The sequence below is a fragment of the Grammomys surdaster genome, unplaced genomic scaffold (genome assembly GCF_004785775.1).
Source record: "Grammomys surdaster isolate TR1022 unplaced genomic scaffold, NIH_TR_1.0 213, whole genome shotgun sequence".
Taxonomy (NCBI): Eukaryota; Metazoa; Chordata; class Mammalia; order Rodentia; family Muridae; genus Grammomys; species Grammomys surdaster.
The window spans coordinates 5997880-6024553 of record NW_021604658.1 but is presented as its reverse complement, the minus strand read 5'-3'; the positions used below and the strand labels follow the sequence as shown (position 1 = coordinate 6024553).

The following is a 26674-nucleotide window of genomic DNA, read 5'->3' as shown; positions in this document are numbered from 1 at the left end:
CTGATTCTGGTACATTCCATATGCATGTTGTGTACTGTACCAACACAGTGTTGGTTCTTCTTAGCCCAGATTTAGGGATAAAACTGAGATCCCTGGAGGTCACCTCCCTAACATCACACGCTAGTAGCAAACGGAACAGCTGTTTACCTGCATGGTATTTAATCCATTCACTTTCGACTCTACTGTCCTATGAGCGCTCAGACCAGCTGTACTCTAGTCTGTCACTATGTTACACAGGGGGAAAAGCAAAGAGAAACGACACCACAGAGAACTGGTCTTAGTTCATGTGTTACTCACAAATCATGTAGTCCCCGTGATACTATCGTCGCCTTATACCAGTCTGTCTGCAAAACGCATGTGATTCACATTTAAAGAAAAATTAGAAGCTTCCAGTCTATCCTCCTTTCCTCAGGGATGGCTACCAAATGTATCATTGCTAAACCACAAAAGACTATGTTAGAGTAACATTTGTCAAAGTGACATTAAAGGTTGTGGATAGCAACCGCTGGAACAGGGGTAGTGCTGCAGCTGAACATACTCGTAACTCACTTGTGGTGCGTGGCATGGACGCTATTGGGTGGTGTGGGCATGGGAGACCACCCACTGATCCACAGTTCCTGCCACAAAACGCAAGAGAAAACTGGATTCCCTGGCCTTTGAGACAAAACTGAATATCCTGGTCTTTAAGTACTCAGATGGGACCTGGGACCGATACTGCTTCTTTCAAAAGAACCACTAGGTTTCTTTACAGTCAACTTTCCTTTTTAAAAAAAAAAATATTTATTTATTTATTTATTTATTTTGTTTTTTCAAGACAGGGTTTCTGGGTAGCCCTAAGTGTCCTAGAACTCACTCTGTAGAACAGGCTGTCCTGGAACTCAGAGATTCACCTGCCTCTTCCCCCTCCCCAAAAAACTCAAGAGTGCTGAGATTAAAGGTGTGCCCCACTACTGCCCAACCCCCCCCACACACACACAAAAAAAAAGTCTACTTCTATTGTCATTTACAACTTTATTTGGAAACAGAGGCTGTGAAACTCTTCACCCACCAGCCAAGGGAGGACATAATGAAAGCTACAACTAAGGATTCACATTCAAATCCTAGACCCTAAGAGTTTCCTTACTGGGAGACAGAAGTTTGGATTTTTATCCTAATGCGGGATCTCTGTAGAGTTTTAAGTAAGGAAATTACCTGAGAACACCACTGTTTGGACAAAGGCTATCTATGCTGTGAGCTTACCATTTGCTGGCTGAGCATGAAATCAGCTCTTCTCTGAGGCTCCAGAGAGGATAGGAAGGCTAGGAAGGAAGGAGAGGGTAACCGAATAATTAAGCCCAGGTCTGAGGATAAGCCAAGCTGGAGTGAGGGAAGCACAGCCAGAAGAGCATAGGACACAGCTCAAGTAAAGCTGGAGAAGCTCTCGCTCTAGCCCCTTTCTATCCCATAGGAGCAAAGCCAGTGTAAGTCACCCTTCCACTGGCCTAAAATTTCTCATAAGAGGATATCAAGCAAGGAAGCAGATGAGGATGTAAGAAGCACAAAAATCTCTCACTTGCAAAGGAGCAAGATTTCCTCACTAGTGGAGATGAACAGATACTCCCATTCTGAGGTGTGGTGGTTTAGTTTCCCTGGATGGCGGCCCATTAGGTACTGGGATCTATAGCAAAGGGAGGCATAGGGTGGTCTTAGTACAATTTCTCACCCAAGAAGACACAGCAAAAATATTCTAACACCCGAGGAATATTCTAACACCCGAGGGCTTACAATGACCCTGTTTTCAAAGCCTGGAAAGTAAAGGTTTGACATACACAAAATAAATGAAGAATAGTCTCCAGCTTTTATGATAGACCAGGAAGACCCTCGAACCACACTGTCCTACACCCAGATGCTTTCCCACCACATTGGAACCCTAGGTTATAGTGTATAGCCAGAGCTGTCCAGAGAGCAGAAAAACTTGTTATATGGCTTTTCCGAAAAGGAGAAAAGATGGACACGAAGCCTAGATTCCTCATTGTGGCCTCTATCCCAGGATATTTTTGAGAAATGAAGACCAAATCTACAGATAAAAAAAAAAGACCCTGATCAATAATCCAAACCCACTATCCTTCCAAAGTTGCAAGGGATAACAGGCAGAAAAGGATTCAAATCGAAACAGTAACAGGGGAAATTTCTAGTTAGACAAGAGACAGCCTAAGAAAAGTATGCCTTATCTTCTAGGCACAGAAAGCAAGATATTTGGTTGAAAATCAAATCTAGGATTCAAGTTGCTACTTGACTTTATTTTTTTTTGTTTTGCCTTTAAAGTGTTTTTCCCAGTTGGGGTGTGTGTGTGTGTGTGTGTGTGTGTGTGTGTGTGTGTTTGTATGTATGTGTGTGTGTCCCTACAAACAATAATGTATATTTAGCAATTTGAGTACTTCTGAAATTTGTATCATTAGTCAATTTTATAAACATCGCATACTGTATTTACACAAATCGAGATGGCTATGATATCACTGAATGACACAGTCTTATTGGGCCACCACTGCATGTGCAGACATCATTGAAACATCATTACGTGGCACAAGACTATGTATGAAAAAGGCCCCAACTTTAGGAAAAAGTCCATCTAAACTGCAGCATGAGCCAACCCACTTCCCCATACCTTATGAGGAGTTAGTAACCTAAGAGGGAATACTGTCTGACTAAAGCCAGACAACTGGCCCCTTAAGAGCACATTTATAATTTATTTATGGCTTAATATTTTCCACTGATAGGGTTAATAAATCATGTTTCCATTCGACTGGTTTTCTGTGCTGTATGAATTTCTCTATTTTGATACCAGATCTTAACATGTTTTATTTTGCTTGTCCATTTTCCAGTTCATTTTTGCAGCTACAGAGAGAAATTTATTAGTCTGTATTGCCGCCTTTCTGCTGTTGTGGAGCTGGACTCTCTGAATACCCAACAGTCCCTGAGGGAAGCAATCTCAGACAGCGAGGTCGCAGCTGCCAAACAACGACACCAGCAAGTGTTGGACTTCATTCAGGTAAAGCAGCTATTCCTTGGGTGATGCGCTACCTGTGGCTAGTAGGAAAGATGCCACGGAAGGTCTTGATGGCATCCGAGCTGGGCTCATGCACCGGGCTAAACTACATACACCATGTAGAAACAGAGTTCAGCATCCAAAGAGAAAATAATAAACTGACGAGGTAGATAGGCAGGAAAATAAGATTTGGAGAATGGTAAGGTTCTTATCATCTTATCGAGGTTGGTGGGGGCATGAACTGAACATTAGGTGGCCAGACAAGACTGGGAAACTGGACAAGACAACAATGATAACAATGAGGGCAGATCAGAGGACCAGACAAAAGGCCGCAGTAAAGACAATATAAAATAAATTTTAAAATCACAGTTCCTCACATCTCTAGTGGGTCTTATTGGAGCAGGGAGGCCATGCCTCTTGTGGGTACTGCTATAATCATACTGCTGGTTCACTATAAGAATTCTGTGTGGTCCTTCACACTAAATAGTCTGCCTTGTCTCTCCTGAATTTAAGGAGAGGACTAAAGGTAAGGAACCAGCCAGATCAGAAGCTCCAACAACTATCCAAATGAGAAGTAAAAAACTCAATATAAGGAAACATTGTGTACTTGGAGCTCAATAAGTAAGTCACTTGGTCTTGGGTAAAGTACTTACCTGGGAAAATGAGGCCCTGAGAACCCATAATAAAAAGTGAGTTCATGGGGGCAAGCCTTATAACCCCAGGGAATAGGGAATTGTATACCCCGTGCTCAGGGTGCTGGGGAAAGATAACCTCTGGCACTCACTGGCCAGCCTAGCCTTTGTAGTGAGCTCAGGTACAACGAGAGACCCTGTGTTGAAAGCAGAGTAGATGGAGCTCCTGAGGAACAGCCCTGAAGGTTGTCCTAACCTCTACACACATGTATGCATACACACCAATACACACATAAATATTCCCACATACGTATGTACACACACACCGCATTTTCTACTCATTTATGAAAAATAGTCACGATAAACTGACTATGGACACTTTAACTCCAGCACTCAGGCTACAGAAGTAGGCTGATCTCTGTACATTCAAGGCAAGTCTAATCCACGAAGAGAATCATAAGCTATCCAGGGTTACCTAACATGATTCTCTCTTCAAGAAAACAAAAGGGAGGGGTGTGTGATAATAGTCTTACATCTTAGCATTGTTTTAGTATTACAGAAATAATTTAGTGAGCTAATGCTCATAATGTTCCTGACACATACCAACTAGTCAATAAGTTGTATGTTCATTCATCAATAAGAAGTTCAAGGCCAAGCATGTTGAACCATGTGCCTCCAGAAGTAGACACAGGAGGATCACGAGTTCAAGGGCATCCTTAACTACATGGTGAATTAGGTACAGGGCAACATCAAACAAAGTCTCAGAAGCAAACAATAAAAAGAGAGAAGTAAACGTCCTTTGAAATATAAAAATGAGAGGAATAAATGTTTGGTAATATTTAGAAAGAAAATGTTGCCAAGCTGCAGAATTACCCTATTTCCCTCATCTATAAATGAGGGAGACCCTCAGACGAAAGAAGTACCTGTCTACTTCTCCACCTGAGGTTGTAGAATTTCAAATCTTAAAACATTCAGCCTATTAATTTCATTTCCAATAAAGAACAGATGTGGACAGTAGAAACAGAGTAGGAAAAAGGGGGTTATGAGTTAAGGATGACACCAAAGACATGACTCCCCCCCCTCTGTGTCTATGTGTGTGTGTGTGTGTGTGTGATATGTGCACATGAGTATGTAGTTGTATACACCTGTTTATACTCAGAGGTCAGAAATTTGGAGGGATGTCGAGTGTTCTGCATATCTCTCTCAGACAGGGTCTCTCACAGAGCTTGTCATTTCTCAGCCAGGCTAGCAGCCAGCAAATCCCAGCAACCTCCCTGTTTCCCCACCCATCTCAGCACTGAAGTTACCAGAGAGTGCACGTGACCACAGCCAGCCTTCTATGTGGGAACTGGGATCCGAACTCAGGTCTCCGTGCTTGCACAGCAAGTGCTCCTATCCTCTAAGCTGTCTCTCCAATCCCCTCCTCATCTTTTGAGTCCAGTGCCATGTTGAAGCCAGGCATGTTGACACACAAATGTAATCCAGAGATAGAGAGACTGAGACAGGGGGACTGAGAGTTCAAGGCTAGCTTGGGCTACACATGGAACTCAAGGCCAGTCTGGGTCACATAGAGAGACAGAGTCCCGAAGTCAAGAAACACACCTCTTAGTTCTAAGATGTCCCAGAACAGATGACATTTTGTTTGATCTGGAAGTAGGTGCCAGGGCTTGTTTCTCATATTTGCGATGAAAAGATTGGACTAGAGAAATTCTCTGGTCCAACCCTAACATTACTTTTTTGACCCACGACAAGAAACATTTTAAAGAAACACTTCACTAACCATGCCTTGGATTGCATTTCTGCCTTATTCCCCTGTAAGCTTCTCCAAATCTCACTAATCCAATGAAGACACCGCCTTTCTTTAGTCTGCGGCCATCTTGAGCCCTCCCAGAATCCATGACAGCATCCTCACTTCCTGACCACTCCCCATGGTCCCCTCACTCTTCAACTAGCCTCCAGTCTCTTTTCTCATTCCTTCTGATCAAATGTTCAAGTGGGCTGAATAATGGCAGGCCAGGCCAAGAATTTTTCAAAGTTCTTGCCTGCTCTGGACTCCTGTAGGCACATAGACTTGGATAAATGCCAGTTCCCTAAGTGTTCAAAAACTAACTTCTTGGAGTAGGGTAATTCCATACCATCTACCTGGATCCCCAGCCTTCAGTATGCCACCCTGCTGGTCCCGACATGAGCAATTTCACTGCCTGCAGACAACCCAGTGTCCTGGCTCCCCTTTACCTGTGTTGACTTCTTAGCCCCCCGCCCCCAAAATGAAAACCAGCTGCAGCCACTCATCCATTGGTGTTCACAGCTCAGCCCACCACACACCATAACCAGGGCCTGCAGAGGCAACTGCCAGGTCTGCCTAGATCTAAGACAGTGTTACTACACAAACCAAACATTGTAAAGAGCAGGCGAGTCTATGTAAATACTGCTAGGAAAAGAAGCCAAGGAGTGTAGCCAAAAAAGGGGAGGTCTGGACCAGGGGAGGCATAGAAAAATCACAGATAAGGTATACAGGCTTTATAGACAGTACAGCCAGTAGAAATGTCAAAGTGAGTGAAGGAAGAAAATGGGAGAGAGAGAAAGAGAGGGGGGGAGGGAGAGAGGGGAGAGACAGAGACATGGAGAGACACAGAGAGAGACAAGAGACAGAGATAGAGAAGGAGGAGGAGGATGAAGAAGAAGAGGAGGAAAGAAATGTCAAACCATGAAGACCTGAGGCTTAGCATACTTTGAGCTGCTAAAGCCAAAAGGGCAATTAGGCTGTAATTTATATACTGTAATGCTTCAAATGTGCCTAAGCCGTAATAGAAACAGGGCTCGTTAAACAGAGCCAATCTATCATCCCCTCAAGCACCTTGTGGCTATGCCGTGAGAAAGCCAATCACCTTTACATTTTAATAAAAATATTATCTCGCCTGGGTCCAGAGAAAGGGTATAATTTATAGGATGAAAACCGAAGTTTGCAAAGAGCAGGGTGAAAAGTGAATACAGAACCTTTCATCAACAGACCTGGCCGTTCTCAGGCCTTCATCTGAAAAGCGTGTCAGCAAGTCTTCAGAAATCAAATTTGGACCTTAAAATCGAAGGGATTATGTTGTCAGTTGCTTTTAGATCAACAGTAGAAGGTAAAATGAGTGGAAATTGGAATTCTTTTGGAGCTACTTAGCGAGATTTCATTAAACTCAGTCCACAGGCTTCCCTGAACCTACGGCAGTTTGCTTTCTCCTCAGCTGGGTCCTTCTCACCTCACCTCCAGGAAAACCTAAGACATCAGTGTAGCTTCATTCAAATCTGCTCATGCTTGGCAACAGGCTGAAACAGCTTTATCTAAAAAGAACAGGTGGAGTGCTTTGAAAAAAAATCACATACATTTACAAGTTACCACAAAATGCCTGGCTTAAGGTAACAGAATGTTATTCTAGGCCTTGGAGAACAGAGGTTCGAAATTCCTGTTGGCAGCGCTACAGTCTTCTGAAAGCTCTGTGGAAGAGTCCAAACTCTGCCTCCCCCAGCATCTGTGAGCTGCTGTCACTCCTTAACTCACATCTGCCTCTACTTTTGTGGCTGTACTGCCTCTTCTCTTCAGCCAAGTCTCCCTCTGCCTTCACTCTTGTAGCAAGTCCTTACAAGGACATTTGTCATTGGAATTAAGTCTCCCACAGACAATCCAGGACAAACATCTCTTCTAGAAACCTTAACAGCCCCAGCTTTGCCACAGAAAGTGGTATTCACTTTTTTATCATATAAGGTAATGGCCACAGGTCCTGAGGGTTAGGAGTTGGGAAACCTTAGGGATTGACGTTCATCCCACTGAAAGAATCTTGATTGTCATTGTACAACTGAAGACGTTATAGTACTGCTCAGTTTGCCGAGCGCACTCATCCATATCCCCTGAATCTTTCCAATAGCCCTGACAGAGGAAATCTGAGGAACTGAGTAGCCTTTCCATCCCTTCATTTACTGTGCTAGCATCCCCTGATCATCTAATTTAAGTAAAATATAAAAGCATAGTTCCTGTCCTCAACAGGAACTCTAAAGAAGTTATCCATAATCAGCCAGTACCTTTGAAATGACTTCAGGACCACTGTATACTGAATGCCAATAAAAAGCCAGCTGAGAAAGTAACTGTTTCATCAAGGGAAATCCATGCAGGTCTAACCTGGGAGTCCCAATTTGGCTTTGCCTTCATGAGTTTCAGGTTCCCTTCAAATTCCTCCCCCACCCCCAGCATAGCTTACTGCCTGGGCCTGGCTGCTGTGGAGCTTCCTGTCCAGCTAAGGGAGCAAACAAACCCTGGGCCTCAATCTCATGCGTTCGACACCAACACTGAATACTCTGCCAAGCCCTATACCAGGGCAGCACAGAGCTAGAAAGCAAGGAGAAATACACAGTTCCACCCACTTGTTCATTTAAGCCTGCCTGATACACTGGGTGTGACCATGAGAGAAAATGTCATCGTTTCAGAATCTATTTTGTGCTAGGAGTGCAAGGTTCATTGGTACTGGGTTTTTGTTTTGTTTTGTTTTTTTTTTTTTTTTTGAGTATGGTTAAGTATAAAGACCTAAGGAAAAAATTTGAAAACAAAATAACACTGGGTGATGCCTAATCTTTAAAACCTCTCCAGAGACACTTAACGTACCATTATTCACACAATGAACATCTTCTACCTGAAGTTGGTACTGACACCAACTTCCTAAATGCTCTCCACAAAGAACCTTAAAGTATTAGAGCTGGATGCTACTTTAGCCATCAGGTGGCTAAACTTCTTCAATTACTGCTTTGCCAAGGTACCCAGTGAAATCGGGTGTAAAGCCAACTGCAAGTTTTAGGTTCCCGAGAAGCATTGTAACTAATGGTCTCTTCTTAGGAGACAGAACAATCAGAAAGCTCATGGCCATGGCCAGGGGTCATAGTGACCTGAAGAACACCTGTCATGAGAGAGTGAGAGACAAAATAGAGCAACTTTTAAACCGCTAGCAACTACCACTGTACTTTATTAATGAAAATGTCACTAAAGTCACTATAGTAACCCTGAAATCAAAGTGGTGCTAAACCAAGAAGTGCTGCTGTAGAGTGTTTCAAGTCCTTAACAGAAGCTTTTAAAAACTGCTTTAGACTTTGGAAGCACTTGTTTTGCATATACAAAAGTAGTAAGCTTACATATTAAACTTACTAAGTTAGATCATTTCCGTAAAACAGGTATAAATGGTCTGAAATGCATTTGTCACCTGCATCACATCACCTCCCCCCTTAAACTATATATTTCATGACACAGCGAGAGAAGGCAGTGCTCTATGTGTGTGAGCTAAACACCCTGCTGCATCATACATGCTTTCAAACCCAGCGTCCTACTCAACCATCCTATGGGCTATTTGTCTGTAGTTTGCAAACAAAGCAACTAAATCTCAAGCCAGTGCCATAGAAACCAGAAGTATACCAAACGGTCCATCTTGTACTCTTAAGAAAATGTACTTTTTTTTTACTTCAATGGGTGCTTCATAACGTTAATGCCTTTCACCATTTTATTCCAAAGCAAATCGATGAAGTCTGGCGTGAGATGAGGTGGATCATGGACGCTCTACAGTACGCACGATACAAGCAACCAGTCTCTGGCTTGCCCATCACTAAGCTGATTGACTCCTCCAATGAGCAGAATCTAAAGAAGATCAGTTCTACGTCATCACACATAGACTGTCTTCCGTCAACATCCCCATCCCCCGAGATGCACAGAAGAAAGGCAGTGAGCGGTAAGCAGTAAGATCTAGAGGTCGGTTTGGACGCCAGAGTCTTGGCCCTGTCTTCACTGATGGCGTTCTTTGTGTTGATGCATTGGTTCTGTGGGGTGGTAGAAAACAATGCTCAGGAGTCAGGATCAAAAAAGCAGAAAAGAAACAAACCCAGAAGCATGGAGACGAGGGCAATAACATGAGATTGCTTCACTCTGCTGGGGAGGAAGCAGGTGCTGAGTGTAAGGAAGATTAGACCAGCGCTAGTCCACATGGCTATGGGCATGCAACAAGAATGGAGACCCAAAAATCCCCTAAAGGAGGACTGCTGGCCTTCCAGGTAAGGACACCAGCCCAAACGAGGGAAGAGGTCAGGACATACCTCCCACTCTCATCATGCTCTCTGTTGGAATGTGAGGAAGAGAAAAACCTTGGATAAACTAATTGGAATCCTAAAACTGAAACCCAATAAGCGCAGGAGGGTCAAGGACATGAAGACCTAAGGAACAAATCAAAAGAAATGCCTCACACCACACCTCAGAAATTAAGGATGAGATTATGTGGAAAAAACATCACTGTTTGAAAAACATAATTTTCTACAAAATATTTCTGTGCTTACAGACAGAAGAAAAAGGATATACATTTAGGAAATGCTATATAACACTCTTTCCTGGGGCAGGTTCAAAGGGCCTTTCTTAATTCTACGTCTTAAACTCCAACATAATCTGCATAATACTATTTTTAGTGAACAATTCCGATTTATAGGCTTGTCCCATAGGGGGCAGCATGGTGCAGCACAAAGAGCCTGGGCTTAGCAATCAGAGGCCTGTATTCAAATTCCAATTTTGTTTTACTAGCTGCGTGTACTTGGACAGATTGCTACATTTGAGTATTAATTTCCATTCATGTAAAATCAGAATAGTAATGCCCTCACCTTGAGGAGTCACTTATGAGTAAAACTATCTAAGGATACATAAAAGGTAACCAGAAGTATATTATAAATATCATATTTTTATGTTATCATCTTCATGTAAAACCCTTAATAGGGATATGTGCCTTTCCTATAAGCAACTGTGTGTGTGCTGCTGTTTTTAAAATCTCAGTCTCTAGAAGAAAAAACTTGACAAGTGTGGTAGAACATGGGAAGCAGCTAAGGTTTATTACCAAAGACATCAATGACTTACCAACTAATTCAACAAAATAATTATTTCAGTAGAGTTTCTAGGGTGTTTTGTACTGTTTTGCTTTGCTTTACTCACTTGCACTGGCCTTGGGGATACAAATCAAATATCATTTGTGCCATAAACTGATCTAATGGGAGATTTAAATAGGTTGACTTAAAAAAGAAAAAGAAAAGAAAGAAAGAAACAAACAACTCTGTAACTGCCTAGGGTTATGAAGGAGATTGGTGGCATTAACCCATATGCTCTTAAGGTCAAAGCAGGAGGTGGCAGAAACCAGGACTGAGCAAGCAGAAGATGTGGAGAAGAGGAGCGAGAGTGATGTGGGCAGAGGAAGTGGATTGCTCTGAGCTGTACTTCAGTAACTGCACTCAGTCCAGCTAACGGTCAGGATGCTTGCAGCTCCTTCTTTATGTCCGTATAAATATACACAGGTTGTCTACCGTGTGCCAGACACTGGAGATACTGAAAAAGTAGAGTCTTGACTCCTATGGAAATTAGTCTAGAAGGATTGGCAAGGAAAATAGAAATAGAATAGCAGACCATTAAAACTCCAGTGTAGGTTACAAAACAACTGTGATGAGGGCAGATAGAAGACAGTGGATTCTAGGATGCTCAGCTCAGCAGAGGCCCACCTGAGATGGTGACATCTTAACCAACCACACAAGACAAAAATCTGGAGTTGGAGTTTCCTAAGCAGCAAAATAGCAAAAGGCTTCAAGGTGGGATGGAAGGAAGGTGGAGTGCCTGGGCCAGACTGGGGAAAGGATGAGTAGTAAGAGATGGGGTGGTCCCTGGGGAGCCATCCCAGGTAGGATGCTGAAGGTCTCACCTCCAAGTTTAGATTTTCTCAGCTTGTAACAGAAAGGTACTAGAAACCATAAGCAAGATTCAATGGGATCTGAATTTCTCTTAAAATTAAATCCCACCATTATATGGAGAAAACATACAGAGAAGATATAAAAGTAGAGAGTTTAGGAAGCTAATAAAAAAGGAACTAAATTCTCTGGATTGGATGCTTTAGGATTTCATGATGCGTAATACTGTTTACCGAGAGAGAGAGAGAGAGAGAGAGAGAGAGAGAGAGAGAGAGAGAGAGAAATAGAAAAGCGAAAGAGAGAAACTAGAAGAAAAATAAGCTTCAGTAGCTGGGTATATTAAATATAAATGGCTTTGAATATTTCCACAAAAATAAACATTCAGGAAAAAAAACACAAAGTAGAGATGTCTACCACTCTGAGAAGATAATTGGGCTAATAATAATACAAACTTAAGATGCTGTTGACACATGGATCATGTCTGCAACTGTAAAAATGCATGAGATTCCCTAGAAAGTATACGTAAAACATGGAGAGAAACCCCATGGAAGGCGCCCGTGGCATGAATCAACAAGATGTCTTAGATTAAGAAGGAACAACCAGAGACAAGAGATTTAAAAGAAAAACAAGACAGAAAACAGTGGCACAAAAACAAAAGCAAGTCAAAGGATGGAGAAAAGGTAAATAAAATCGCTGCACACTTTCTGTTCTTTTGCTTTTTTCAACAAGGAAGTCCTCAATAGCCTTGACCAGAACCGTTTGTGAAGAAAAAGAGGAAGACACATCACTAGACCGGGGGTAAACAGGAAGGGACAAAGTAGGACTGGAAAGACACACTCTGAAGTCTTGGCTGTGAAAGAGAAGACGAAAGAAAGGCAGCAAGTACCAGAGACATGTAAGGCTAGAAGCCACTTGTGAGGCAGGAAAAACATGCTCTCCAACCTTCCACAGTTTATACAATCCCACAAACAGATTTTCAATTCTATTTCCACCTTTGTGGCTCATCTGCTCTCTCTGTTCACAGAATTTTCCCAGTGTTTAATCTTCTAGCCACGGGGTTCCCAAGTGGGCTCCTCCTAGACTGTATGAGGGTGGCCTCCTCTATGCCCTAGAAATGCCAGACTCTCATGTTGGCCTAAGGATGGATTACACACACTCCCTGCTGGGAGGATCTGCCCAATTGCGTTTGGATTTTATTATTAACTGAAAATGTGAGTGATCATCATTCTGTTTCTTAAAACATAATTCTCTCTTGGGTCCATTTATTACTCTGAAGCCAAAATTCCTAGGGCTGTGAAACACAGAGACGTGGAAAGCAGCAAACAGCAAATAGAACCTATTGACAAGAACACACAGTGGAGGAGCATAAGGGAGAAACACTGTCCTATCCCCTTCTCACAAAAAACGAAAGCACAGATTCCATTCAGAGCAATGGAATCTGTCTGTATCCTGTCCTCTTCATAAGTGTGACCACTTTGTGTTGTTTGGAAATCACTTGTGAACAGGGAAAACCCAACTGAGACAAACATCCGCCGCCCCCAACTGGGTTACTCACAGCACAAAGTTCTCAGCACCATTCTAAGTGGGTGAACTCTCTCAACTCCTAAGGTGCGTGCTGGAAATGAGAGCCTGTCACAAGCATCGCCCGCAGTGTCAGCCCAAGATTCTGTTGCAGAGTTGTTAAGTATGTTGGATTTGTTTGTGCAACTCTGTTTAGCATGAGAACAGGGATTAGAACTCTAACTTCCCAATTCTGTGTGGCTTTCAAAACAGAAAGAACTCCTCTGAGTTGATTAAAATAAAGCATCTCCCAAGGGCCCAAGGCAGAATGTTGACTCCAAGAAAAGGCAGTCCATGACAAGGGGAGGGAGATTTGCTCCATCCCATGGGCATTCTATCCCACCCCTTTTCTGTGGGGACAGTGTCATAGGAAGCAATATTTTTCCCCAACACTGATTGTTTCTCCTTGTGACACATGGGTGAGGCAATGGAGGGAAGGTCGGTGTTGTTTTCTTCAAATGTCTTTGAAGATCATCCTATTCTTCCAAATGTGAAACTTCCTGATAACCTTTCCCCAGAAGAGGTCAGGAACAATATGGTATAAACCAGATGGTCCCTTGAGGTACTCTTTCTCTTGGGGAATTAAAAATATGAACAAAATTACATAAGGCTTGATGAGTCAATACAGTTTTACTTACACATGATTTCAGTTCTATTAAATACATGGAAATAGATCCAGTGAGACACATGTATGCATATGCATACATATGAATAGTGCTATATTCCACATGGATATAGAATTTAGGGAAATATGACCTGGTGTTCCTTTCTTTCTGTCTGACCACTAACAACACCACTACCTCCCACCTTTAAGAAAAAAAAGCAATAACTTTAAACCAATGATTCTCTCCATAAATGTCTTCTTCCCATACACTCTCAAGACCCACAGCAACTCCACTGTGCTGTTGTTGGCCTTATCCCAGAAACCAGGAGTTGCAACACCCATCACAGCAGCAGAAAAACCAAGCGTCCTACTCCAGCACAAATAGTATGATTAGACACTCATCTAGCTCCTCCCAGGTCAAGCAGAGAGGAAACTCAGATTCCCCCAATGCTGGCCTACCCAATGCCCTCCAAGGGAAAGTAGGGGGTACCACCAGGTTGGGTAACATAAGCTGGGAAAGGTGCCTATCATGATTAATACCAGGAACATATGGCCTGGATCTGGGTAGGGAAGCTGCATTCTTCATTCTCTCCCTGGAGGAGAGGAAGTAGCAGTTGACTAAGTCCTTAGAAATTCTCCTGGATTCTCTGGATGTATCCTGGAGACTCCCAGCCTGTTCTGGAAGGACTATACTACTCTAAGTAAGAGGTTCCATTACATCTTCTAATAAATAACTCAACAGTGATGCATATCAAATATTCAGATCCAATCCTACCAGAATAGAGTTTCCTAAGAGCAGGGTCATGGACCAACAAGATACTTAACACTTCATTCTCTGGCTCTTTTACACTTCCTTCCTGGGTTACTACAGTTGTAAGTAAGTCTCCTCTTGATTTACTTATTACCTATCATGCTATAGGAGTCATACAGTAAATTATATAATTTACTAACTCTAATTTACTAATATAATCTGGTTATTAAATACAGTGTTGAACACCATGAAGGAAAGCATTGCTCCTCCAGATCATCAAAACAATCCTCTCACCAAAGCCTGAAGTATAGTTGAATATTCATTTACAGTCTTAAGTAATAATCTCCATCCCTCGATGATACTAATACCTTCCTTCCATAGGGTACTTAAAGTGTCTTTTCAAAAGTCTATTTAATCTGCATAATACCCATGAAGATACACAGCCTAACAATCTCTATGCTTCAGACAAGGTTAAGACAAGCTAAGTAATTTGTTTAAAGCTGTATACACAATAAGAAACAAGACAAGCCTTTAGCCAAGATTTGTCTCATTTTTATCAACTGTTCTTTCTGCATATGTGAGTAGACTCTTGGTTCTGATGTCACCAATGATAGAGAAATGGTATGAGCAGTTGTCGTTGCGAAATTCTGCGGCAAACCAGGTAAATTAGATCTTTCCAGGTTGTTTCTGGAGTGCTGTTTTTCAGAGTCAATCAGCCTCACTTCTTTTTGTGCGCCCAGATTTCCACATGTATTTATTTCACTGGAGCTCAATGTACTTTCCATACAAGAGGCTAATGCAAGCATGATAAAGCACAGTCTGATGATGGGGAGAGCCCCACTCTCCGCTCAATGCCCATGTTCTGATTAGAGGATGTGGGACATACAGAAGACTCGATGTACCCTTTTGCTTACCTTGTTCCTCTCATTCCTTCACTGACTAAAGTTAAAACTTGACTAAACAGAGATAAGGAAGACAGTGTGCATGCCCTCTATAGTCTACAGTCCAAAGAAGGAGAGAAACACGAGAGAGTGGATTGTTTATAATGAAACTTGGTAAGTGCAGTAACACAGATATAAATAAAATCCTCTGAAAGCTGAGAGAAGTGAGCAACTAATGCCACCTAGGGAAGCTGGTATGGGCCCTCCCTAGAGATCAGATCTTCAAATATGGCCCACCACTGACAATTCACATTGGCTTCTCTGAAGTTACATTCTATACTCCTTGGTCTTCTCTAAACAATAACTTCTATTTGCAAACTTAGAGGCTGGAGAGGTGGCTCAGAAGCGCTTGAATCTCTTGCAGAGAACCAGAGTTCAGTTCCCAGGACCCACATAAGCTAGCTCACAACCTAAACCTTCAGTTCCAGAGGATCCACTGCTCTTTTCTATCCTCAACTGGCACCTGCATGTGCATACACACACACACACACACACACACACACACACACACAGAGAGAGAGAGAGAGAGAGAGAGAGAGAGAGAGAGAGAGAGAGAGAGAGAGAGATGATAAAAAATAAATAAGTCCTTTTTTAAGTACAAATTGCTTTAGTCAAGTACTTGACTCATTAACTAGAAGGAGAAAGATGCTGTCGCGCTCCTCAGGAACTACTCCTTGTTACAGACATTTTACTGTATGTTTCTAGTGGGTTGAATCATGAAACTTCCACACCCAAAAAAGATGTCCAAGTGTTAACTTTTGCATCCTGGAATTGTGGCCATATTTACTCTTTAAAAGGTCTTGCATATACAACTAATGATCTTAAGATGAGATCAACCTGAATTACCTGGGCCCTTAAGCCAATAAATATCAAGAGTCTTCGTAAGAAACGGAAGATACAGACACTGAAGAAAAGCTATGAGACAATAAAAATGTAAAGAATGCTACCAGAAGCCAGAAGAAGCAAGGAACTGTTCTTTTTCCTATTAAGATCAGCCAGCGGGAATGTGGTCTTGCTAACACACTGTGTTTGAACTTGGCCTTCCAGAGCTATGGGAGATACACCTTTATTCTCTAAACCCATCAGTGCCAAATGTGCTGTAGCAGTGACAGGGAAATCAATACAAGTCTGAGCAGCAGCAGTGCCTAGGCTCCCTTGCCACAAACTTACTCAACTAAGATAATTCTGTGTCGGTCACTTTGATGAACCAGATCCTTGCTATCAGAATGCATCCAGCAGAACCCTATGGAAATTCTTAGGTGGATATCAGTCACTGAAAAGGTATGAATCTGTATTTGGGTACTGATTCTGTCATTAATCAGCTATATAAGATGCAAAATTTAATAAGCTTAAGTTTCAGTATTCTCATTTGCAAAATTAGGAAAAAACAAACATCAAATAACGGTTCAGTGTCTTGGCATTATAGATGACTCACGGTAAGTAAGTACCAGATACTACTATTGAGATATAAACAAGCACATCAAGACAGCTTCACTAGCCATAGAGTGGGGAGGGAAAGTCAACTAAAATCAATTACTAATTCTTTGCATGGATCTGATTTCAAACCCAATTTCAGATCTTCAATTAACCTCTCTTCCTGTCTTCTAAGGCACCTATCCTAGCCATCACCAGAAAGGAGTAACAATCATAGGTTCCTGTTTCTTTCAGTGCCTGATCCCCCCCATTAAAAATCAGAGAGAGAACCATCTAAAGTGTTTTTTTAAAACAATGTGGCTGAGAATATAGATCAGCAGTGGACCACTTGCCTAATATGTATAAGACCCCATGTTCAATCCCCAGCATCAGAAATTAAAGAAAAAAAAAAGACTAAGATGAAAATCACTCAGCTTAAGCCTTTATTCTTTCCTCTCCTTTTAACGCATACACACACACACACACACACACACACACACACAATATTTTTACATTTATCCATCTTCTTTCTTAATCATTTGTCTCTGAGAACAACGTATTCTTCTGTTTCTGAGAGCACCTACACCAACATGATTCTCACAACCCTGACCTACCCCCCTTGTGTAGTCAACAGCCTCACCAACCATATATCTCCACTCTTGACCAACTCCAGTGGGGCTTTCTTCCACACATGCACATGTACCTCCCCTCAACCTCTCTACCACAGCACGCTTCCATTTAGTCTCCTAGATACTCTTGCCAGCTCCTCAGACTCAACTTGTCCCAGATCAAATTCACCTTCCTCTCTGCTGCCCAACCTAAGCTAGGGCTGCAATATAACTAACTAGTTTTCCTGGTTTACCTTTTCAGACATCATGAATGTGGGCATCATGAATGTTCTACTAATCATCTGGGACACGCTTCCCTAGAACTGCCCTGATCACCAAGACCTCATGCAGATTCACAAATAGATGCAGAGAGATGCAGGCCCTGATTCAAAAGAATCTCCTTCCCAAGTCACTCGCTAGCTAAAAGCCAGTATCATTTTGTTCATGGAGCTTTGTATTCTCTAGAGTTCATATGTCTTGACTTATTTGTTGTCTGATTCACACCCTATTAGATACTTAAAAGCAGAGTCCTTAACTGTCTGACATAAACTCATGATCAATAAACATCTTAGAATGAATGGCTTTCCTGCGAGCCTTCTTCCTCCATACAAACACTGCTACTGCTCAGCACCACAGCCTGAGGAAGAAACACACCACACACCGAGGAAACATACAGCCTAGACCTCACTTACTGGCTGCCCTCTGGGCTCTCCCTTCCTCACTGTTGTTTCTACCCTACATCCTTCTTCTCATCTTGTCCATTCGTCAAAACCCTTCAATAATTATCCATTGGCTATACAACTTGGAGCTTGCTTCTTATCTAAGCATTCCATTCTCTCTGGTTCCACCGGCTTTTCAATTTAGAGTTTCTTAAAATTTAGTTTTGGAACACTTACACACACAGAATCGCAGAACACTCTTGTGTCTCCTTCCTCAACACCCATATTAACATTGAGCACATCACTTAGACATCAGAAAAAGAAAACGGATAAAACCCATACAGCAGGTCTAGATTCCAGCTATTACACAAATGCTCACTGCGGTGTGTATGCATCCACACATTAGATAGCCACATGTGTATGGCTTGACCCAGTTCTGTCACATAGTTGGCAGTGGGTAACTCCCACCATGATTATGATACTCAAATGTAACCTTACAACTTAACTCTCTGTGTTAGCCTTTCATGGGGCCACTCTCCCAGCCCTCTCCCTTGGTGGCCCACAATCTGCCCTTCATCTCTATGCTCTAGCAAAAATACTACACATATGGAATTCTTTTTTTTAAACTGATAAAAAGTATGCCATATTGTGGGTGTGCCACAATTTAGCCATTCATTCATTGAAAGACATATGGAAGTTTATACTTTTTACTACCAAAACATTTATGTACAAACAAGCCTGAATTAAAAAAAAAAACTTGTAAGTGTGCAACCTCAGTATTGACCCTTCCATTGTGGCCTCAGATCTCCCAAATTCCATTCCTATTCCCCATATTCTAATTAAATGAACTTGCTTGTACTGTTTTTGTTTTTCCTGTTTATAATCCTGTCATTACAAGTATATTGATTACAAAAGCCTACCTTGAATCACTTTTAGACAGTATATAAAGAAATAAATTTATATATGAAAGGAATAGACAATGAGGGGAGAAATAAGTAAAAAGATGGCTTATTAGCTTTATCCCTACAAAATGTTATCCCTTTTTTCCCTATAAACCTGCATCTTATCTGCTATACTCTTCTTACAAAGCCTATGCTCTACCACAGTCCTACGGATGCATAGAGCTTGCCTCATGCTTCCACCAAAACCATAAACTCCCTGGAAACAGTTGTTCTGGCTTCTTAGAAATTTTAGGTTCACTTGAGTACCAAATACAAATGTTTCACAACCTTTGGTCGAGTTAAGTTCCCTTAAGTCCATCCAAAACAAAAAATAAAATAACCCAATGACTTAGTCACGGTTTGTATTCCTGCACAAAACATCATGACCAAGAAGCAAGTTGGGGAGGAAAGGGTTTACTCAGCTTACACTTCCACATTGCTGTTCATCACCAAAAGAAGTCAGGACAGGAACTCACACAGGGCAGGAACTGGGAGGCAGGAGCGGATGCAGAGGCCATGGAGGGATGCTGCTTACTGGATTGCTTCTCTTGGTTTGCTCAGCTTGCTTTCTTATAGAACCCAGGACTACCACCCCAGGGATGGCACCACCTACAATGGGCCCTCCCACCCTTGATCACTAGTTGAGTTACAGCTGGATCTCATCAAGGCATTTCTTCAAGGGAAGCTACTTCCTCTGATAATTCCATCGAGTGTCAAGTTGACACACAAAACCAGCCACTACACTCAAATAGCATTTAATGCACCTAACATACTAGTAGGTGTGCAAGTCACCTGTAGTTAGGGTGGGAATCAAAACAGACACACACACACACACACACACACACACACCACACACACACAGGCCATGAGTGTGATAAGCAAATAAGGGTTTGAAGAGGGGGAAAAAGAAAAAATTCTAGGTAGCTAAGGAGTCTCTAACACAGAAAGTCCTGAATCTGACTACTTAACAAAATAAACTTTGTCTTCATATTTCTCAATATTCTTGTAATACAACATCTAACTTTCCACTATAAACGAACAGACTAACAGGGTAGCCTTGTGGTGTGATTTTGTTAATTCCTGTTGTATTTTGTAATCAGTGAGCGACTTCTGAATGTGGACTCCCTTGCAGAAGTCTACAAGTAAGCTGTTTTTCTTTTCTTAGTGCTTCTGTGCCTGTAAGTCTTCCTTTGACAGCATCCTCAACCACAAGATGATGGCTAGTTTTTCACTACTATAAATCATGCTGCCGTAAACAACTTCGAAATGCCTCCATGTGCACATGGTGACAATATCGCAAACAGATAGCCAAAAAAAAAAAAAAAGACTTGTGAGGATAAATGATATACATATTTTTCAAAGATTCTGCCAAATTTCAGCCCAAAGAGCTGAACCAGTGTAGATTCCTCATCATTATGTGAGAGTTCTTGATTCCCCACACATCAACAACACACAATATTCTCTCCCTCTCTCTTTCCCCCTCTCTTTCCCTTCCTCCCCCCTCTTGCTCACTTCCTTTCCCCCTCCCCCTTTTTCTTCCCCTCCCCTTCCCTCTTGCCCTCCTCCTCCCTCTTCCTCCCTCTCCCATGCCCCTCCCCCTCTCTGTAAATCTGATGGAGGAAACTGCCTCCTTGTTCACCTCTGCTTTACAAACTGCTATCTGAATTGAATTGAATTGGATTGAATTGGATTGAATTGAATTGAAGCATAGAAATGTGTGAGTTAGCCATTTGTATACGTTACTCTTCCCTAGTGTTGGTCTTTATATTTTGCTCATTTTCATTGTCTTCTGACTTACAGTCTTTATACAAGGTGGGTTCTAACTTTTTGTTACAATGCTATTATTCTTTTCTTACAACCTACTACTTACTATCTTTGTTTATAGTCATTTGTTTTTTAAAGCCTTAATGTCAAATTCATCAATCACTTCTTTAGAGTTCTAGGGTGTGTCTTATTTCAAAAGACCTCCCCACAAAAAGTTGCCAATACATTGTTTCCTAATAGTCTTGGATTTTTATTATTATATTTAACCATATGGAGTTTATTTCTAGGTATGGAATGTGGTAGGACTTTTATTTATTTTACTTAAAGGTTAGTCAATTGTTGCAGCACTCTATGTTGGATAATCTATTTCACTCTCTAATCTGAAATGTTATCTTTTGTCACATTATCACAAAATTATAGCTGCTTTCAGGCTTTTTTTATATTACAGATCTATCTGTCCATGTATGTACTGACATTGTAAAGTTTGAATGACCAAAGCTCTATAGTCTGGTTCATGTGGTTAACCATCTCTTCCCTACTGTATCTTTTTAAAGTTGATTATTCTCACAAATCTCTTCTAGACAAATTTTCAAAACAATGTATTGAATTCTATTTTAAAATACTATGAAAACTTTTCATTAGAATTGCTTTAAATTTTCAGCATGTTTTTTTTAAAGAAATAGACTATTCAACATATAGTGCTATGAAAATTGGCTATCTTTTTAGTAAAATAAATAGGAGTCCTATTTATTCTACACTCCACATATAGAAATAAATTCCATATGATTAAATACAGTAAACAAATCCCAGAATATTAGAAAGCAATATTGTATGGCAAGGCCTTTCTAGACAAGACATACACTTAGAAAGAGGTGGTTGATATATTTGACCTAAATACTTTGTAAAATGTTTACAGAATTAACATGTACAGTATTCACCAAGTAGCTACTATGGGTTTAGCACCATGAGAGAAACCCAGTGGACTTTAGACAGTGCTTGCCATCAAAGCTGTATGACATCATTGAGGAGAAAGATACAAACAACTACTGCATGAGATGACAAATATAGAACCAACTTTTAGCTCACTCAAGACTATTATATACACCTTGAGATGGTTTCTGTCTTGCTTTTTGTTGTTTCTTTCTTCTTTTGGCCCTTTTAAAAAAAAGAAATAAATGTCAATATACTGAATGTTTATATTTATAATCAGTAGCCTTTAGTCTCTCCAAGTAAGTTTCAATATCATCATCACTTATAGATAAAGAAACTGAAGTTCAAAGAAGTAATTTTTCCATGGTCACAGAAAGAGATACAGGGCAGCTAAAACCAGATTTCTCATCTCCTGCCACCAATGTCTCCTTTCTTCCCCTTTTTAAATTGCTGCTATTTTGTCAAATGTAAAATTTGTCTCTGAAACCAGAATAGAGAGTGAATAGCACCCAGCTTTGTTTTTCATCCATCCTCTCTAAAGGAGGTACCAGAAAATAACCATAGAATGTATGTGTGTGGAATGAGGAGATGTCCCCCTCAACTACTGTCCAGACCGGACCTATCCATTATTTCTTTTACCCTTAAACTAAGATGAGAGCCTTCTACATAATCTGCAGCGTCCCGTGCTCAGTAAAAATGTGCAGCTCTTGGTCCGCGTCTTAAGAATTTCAAACTGTGACCACAGAACAAAGTTGAGTGCCTTTCCAAGCAAGGGTTGAATCTACTTAAGCCTATGAATAAGACTGTCATTAACAGTTGTCTTCTTTCTAACATCTGTCCCCCTGGCTTTGCAGAGTCACAGCCCTGCTCGGATGAAGAAGGATGCTCAGAAGTCTTCCTCCCCACAGACAGTGACTATGACTCCAGCGATGCCCTGAGCCCACGAGACCTGGACCTGGTTTACCTGTCATCACATGACATTGCCCAGCAGGCCCTCAGCGGCCTCAGTGGCAGCGCCCCAGATGTCCTACAGGTGCATGACATGAAGGCCTCCATGGTACCTGGACAGGACCCTCAGGGCCCAGTGCAGGGTCCTGACACTGACCACTCATGTGTCGAGTTTCTCCACAGCCTGACCCTCACGGGCTTGGCACCCAAGAACCATGCCAAGACGGTGCCAGGCACACGGCCGCCGCTGGGCTTCCTGGGAAAGCGGAAGCCAGGTAAGCACCAGCACTATGGTGGCTTCAGCCGCCACCACCGCTGGCTACGCATGCACAGCGAGACACAGTCACTGTCACTCTCTGAAGGCGTTTACACCCAGCACCTGTCTCAGGCCTGCGGCCTGGCTGAGGATCCTCGGGAAGCAGAAGGGTCTGGACCTGTGGTGGATGGGCCCCGGGGCCTGCCTCTGACCCACGCAGCCAGCCTCCCAGAGGAGCGGAGGAGCTACCTCCAAGACCCAAGGCGGCCATTGCACAGAGTCTATGTGGAACCCTATTCTGACACACTCACAGGCCAGGACACAAAGCTGTGGACCAGTTTGAGCCCTGCTCCTGCAGGCCGCAGCAGCCTGCCAAGCTCCACTAGTTCAGAAATGAGTCCAGACCCAACATCTCCAGTTTCAGAAATACTGAGTAGTATGCTTTAGGGTGGCCCACACCAGCTATTAGCAGGGGCTATTCCATGCATTTCGTTACCACAGCCCCATCTTGCCCCTCTGTGTCCTCACCTATTTCAAAGTATTGAAAGTTAGAAATCTAAAGGTTACACGTAGGAGGCGTTTGTTTTTTTTCCAAAGTGGGCGACAGGAGGGGGGAGGGGTTTCCCACCGGGGTCCCATCCATCTCACCCTAGAAAATGTATGGAGTCTAAGACCCATGATTCAAATCCATAACTCCTTCAATGGCACCTAAGACTGAGATAGGCCAGCCCAATGAGGACACTTAATTCTGCAATTTTCTGGTAATATCAACCCTGGGCTGAGAGGTTTTTTTTGTGAGTTTGTGGTTGATGAAGCAGTTCAGCGGGTGAAAATGATAACACAACTATTCCATTAAATCCTAACTTTCAGAAGATGCAGCCCATGTTGCATCTCAAGAGCAAAGATTCAAGTAGATTTGTGCTGGGTTTTCCCTCAACTAAACCAGAGTATTTTAGACCACAGGGTTCTCAGGACTCCCCAAGTCTATCCATCAGCATTTGCCTGGTTTAGTGGGTCTTGGAAAGGTTTTTTCTTCACTGAGTGTTATGTGGAGAACACCAAAAACAAAAGTGGAGGACACTTCTTTTCTAGCCCTGTTTTTCGAGATAGAATAAATAGGGCAGGAAGCAGCCTTCCTGGCATGCTCTGATCCCATTCAGTCCTGACAATGAGCAGTAAATTATTCCAGCGAGCAAGGGGATGGCTGGGTTAAGTGAGAGCCTGAATTATAGCAATGAAAAGGGGGAAGAGAAAAGGACAGACGTCCCTTTTCTTTACAGCAAACTAAATGCATCCATGGTGGCTGTACCATTTAGCATGGCAGTGAATGCCCACCAGATATTAAACTGATCAGTTATTGAACAAGAAAGTGTCTACCAGATGTGGTAAGGTAGGGATAGGTTCCTCTAAGCACCAGAGGCACATCATTCACCCATCACCCCTCACCCTCAAGACTGTTCAGGACTGGGTGGCTTCCCTCGGCTTTCACCCTGTTCCTCACAGAATGAGTTTTCCCCTCACGGTCTGCTGCCCACATGGGAAGTCTTTCCTCAGTAGCCCCAGCCCATAGTTTATACCAAGCATGTGCTCAGTAAGGCCTGGAAATCCTGCTTTCCCCACACTGCCTCCTACCTGAATTTCTCAAAAGTGAGATGCTCAACCAGAAACCACACTGCATATTTAAGAAAGGCACAGTTCTCCTAAAGCCAAAGCCCATTCAGTCTACTGCCATTCTAAAGGGTCCTTTCCTGCATAACAGGCTTCCAGTTAACTACTGTTCTGTTACCCTGATCCTGATCTCTCAGACCTACACTACTCTTGAAAGTTCATGCAAACTCTATGTTCACCATGGTGTTCTAATTCCCTCTGTTTTAAAAAAATAAAAAATTAACACAATTAATTACCCAGTGCAAAAGCATAGCTTTGGCCAATGACCTGTGGTCATTGAAAAACTAAAGCTATGATCTCAGTGGTTTTTTTTAAAGAGATTTTATGCTTAATGAACTCTCAAAGAATCTTGATTAAAATGTCTGCTGGGTGTAGTAAAAATCCTAACACTTGGGAAGCAGAGACAGGTAAATCTCTCTGAGTTTGAGGACAGCCTGGTCTACAAAGTGAGTTTCAGGACAACCAGGGCTGTACCACAGAGAAACCCTGTCTTGAATAACCAAAAAATAAATAAAATATCTTTGCCATACCTGGGAAGATTTTAAAATTCAGTTTTCTTCTGTCTCTGTGAATTCTAGAAGGAATGAGGGTATGTATTTTAAGTCTTTCGCCTTACAAATAGGTCACTTAAGGTCAGAGAGGTGGTGATTTACTGAAGGTCAGGATAGGAACTCAAAAAACCGCCTTTCTAAAGTACATCACTGGAAATTGGTCCATACTTTGTCAACCATTGATTGTCTAGCTTGTGCTCTTTATTTCATAAAACCGTTTACTTCTTATTCCAAATTTGAATCTGTGTTCAACCTTTACCTAACAAGTTTCCAACATCTTTACTGCTGGATCTCTTTATTGCTAGAGAATGCACATCTTATCAATAGACCAAGTCAACAAATTTAAAAAACCAAATGTAGGAGAAATGGTCATTCAAATTATAGTTCCTCGTTAATAGCAGAAATGACGGAGTTGTCTGCGCTTGACTTTTACTCATTTCTAATTAGAAGAGAGATCAAACATGCTGAGTGCATTTGTAAGGTGAATACTAGAACTATCAAGAATGGAGGTGTGAAGCAACTCTGACCTTGACATTCTACTGACATAAGGGATAGTCTATGGCTGTAATTAGATGGGGACCTTCAACAAGGAGTCAAAGCATAGGTCTGCCCACTTTCCTACTCTTCTGTACAGCAAATTCTGACTTACTAAACTCAGCCGCATTAAATAAAACCCTACTCATTTATATTGGGACTGCTAGGTTAATTTTTCATTGTCCATGAGAAAAAGAAGCACAGCCATGGAATGAATAATATGCAGGAGATTTCAATGGATGTGCTTAACTCAGCTGAAAATATTATTTGCTAACAATAACCCCATATAAAATAGTTACGTGATAGCCTCAATAATTACCTATTTGTTCAAGGAAACAGGTTCACGCCTGAGTTCCTTTTGAAAAACTGTGAACCACTTTAAATGAATGCATTGTGGGAGAAATGACTGTGTTCTCTAATTCACAGTTTTGTACTGGTTCATTTTGATGACATATACATGGAGAACTTAGAATACCTATGATTTTATGTTGTCGTTGTTTTATTTTGGAGATGATGAATGTGACCTTTTATTTTTTTTCAAATACAGTCTAAGAGGCTCTTGAGGAAACTTTCCTATCCAAACTCTTTTTTTCCCAGTTTTTCCCAATCTTCTTTACTCAGACCGGAAATATCTATCTCCCATCCTTCTCGAAGATCCTTAAAAGTGATGAAATGTGGCCCTCCCATATCTTTTTATGTTCTAAGCAGGACAGAGAACCAGAGAGAGTCAAGAGTGAGACACATTCTGAGGCCACAGAGCACTCACCATCTAAGAATTTAGCCACATAGTTATCGTACATCATCTCATGAGTATATAGAAGAGGCAGCAGCTTGTTGCAGACAGACAGACAAACAGCATATGCCTGGCTAGAGGTTTCTGGCTACACTCCTGCTGTCTATTCATAGGGCAGTACATCCTGGAAAAATGAAACTCGTTTTTGTGTAAATGTAAATGCAGCCACTTCCATGGCAGAGCTATTGCATCCTCTAATTGGTGAGGGTACCTGGGACACAGTAATTAAAACCATTAACTCCAGGAAACGGTTTATTTTAAGAAATGGGTACTTAAAGATGAGCTCCTCTAGGTCTTAAGAACATTCACTAATGCTCAAAGCAATAATTATACTGAAGAAAATGGTTCCATTTGGTTCAAAAACTGAA

The 26674-nt window shown here is 41.8% G+C and overlaps 1 protein-coding gene across 2 annotated transcripts in view; it reads left to right on the top strand.

The window, feature by feature from the left end:
* Ankfn1 (ankyrin repeat and fibronectin type III domain containing 1) overlaps positions 1 to 23207 on the top strand; it is a 151493-nt gene extending 128286 nt beyond the window's left edge. For both annotated transcript variants that reach the window (XM_028772483.1, XM_028772484.1), the window contains 3 exons: positions 2862 to 3028; positions 9194 to 9407; positions 22411 to 23207. In XM_028772483.1, the coding sequence (XP_028628316.1) occupies positions 2862 to 3028; positions 9194 to 9407; positions 22411 to 23207 (1178 nt within the window). The remainder of the gene's footprint in view (positions 1 to 2861; positions 3029 to 9193; positions 9408 to 22410) is intronic.
* The last annotated feature ends 3467 nt before the right edge of the window (positions 23208 to 26674 follow it).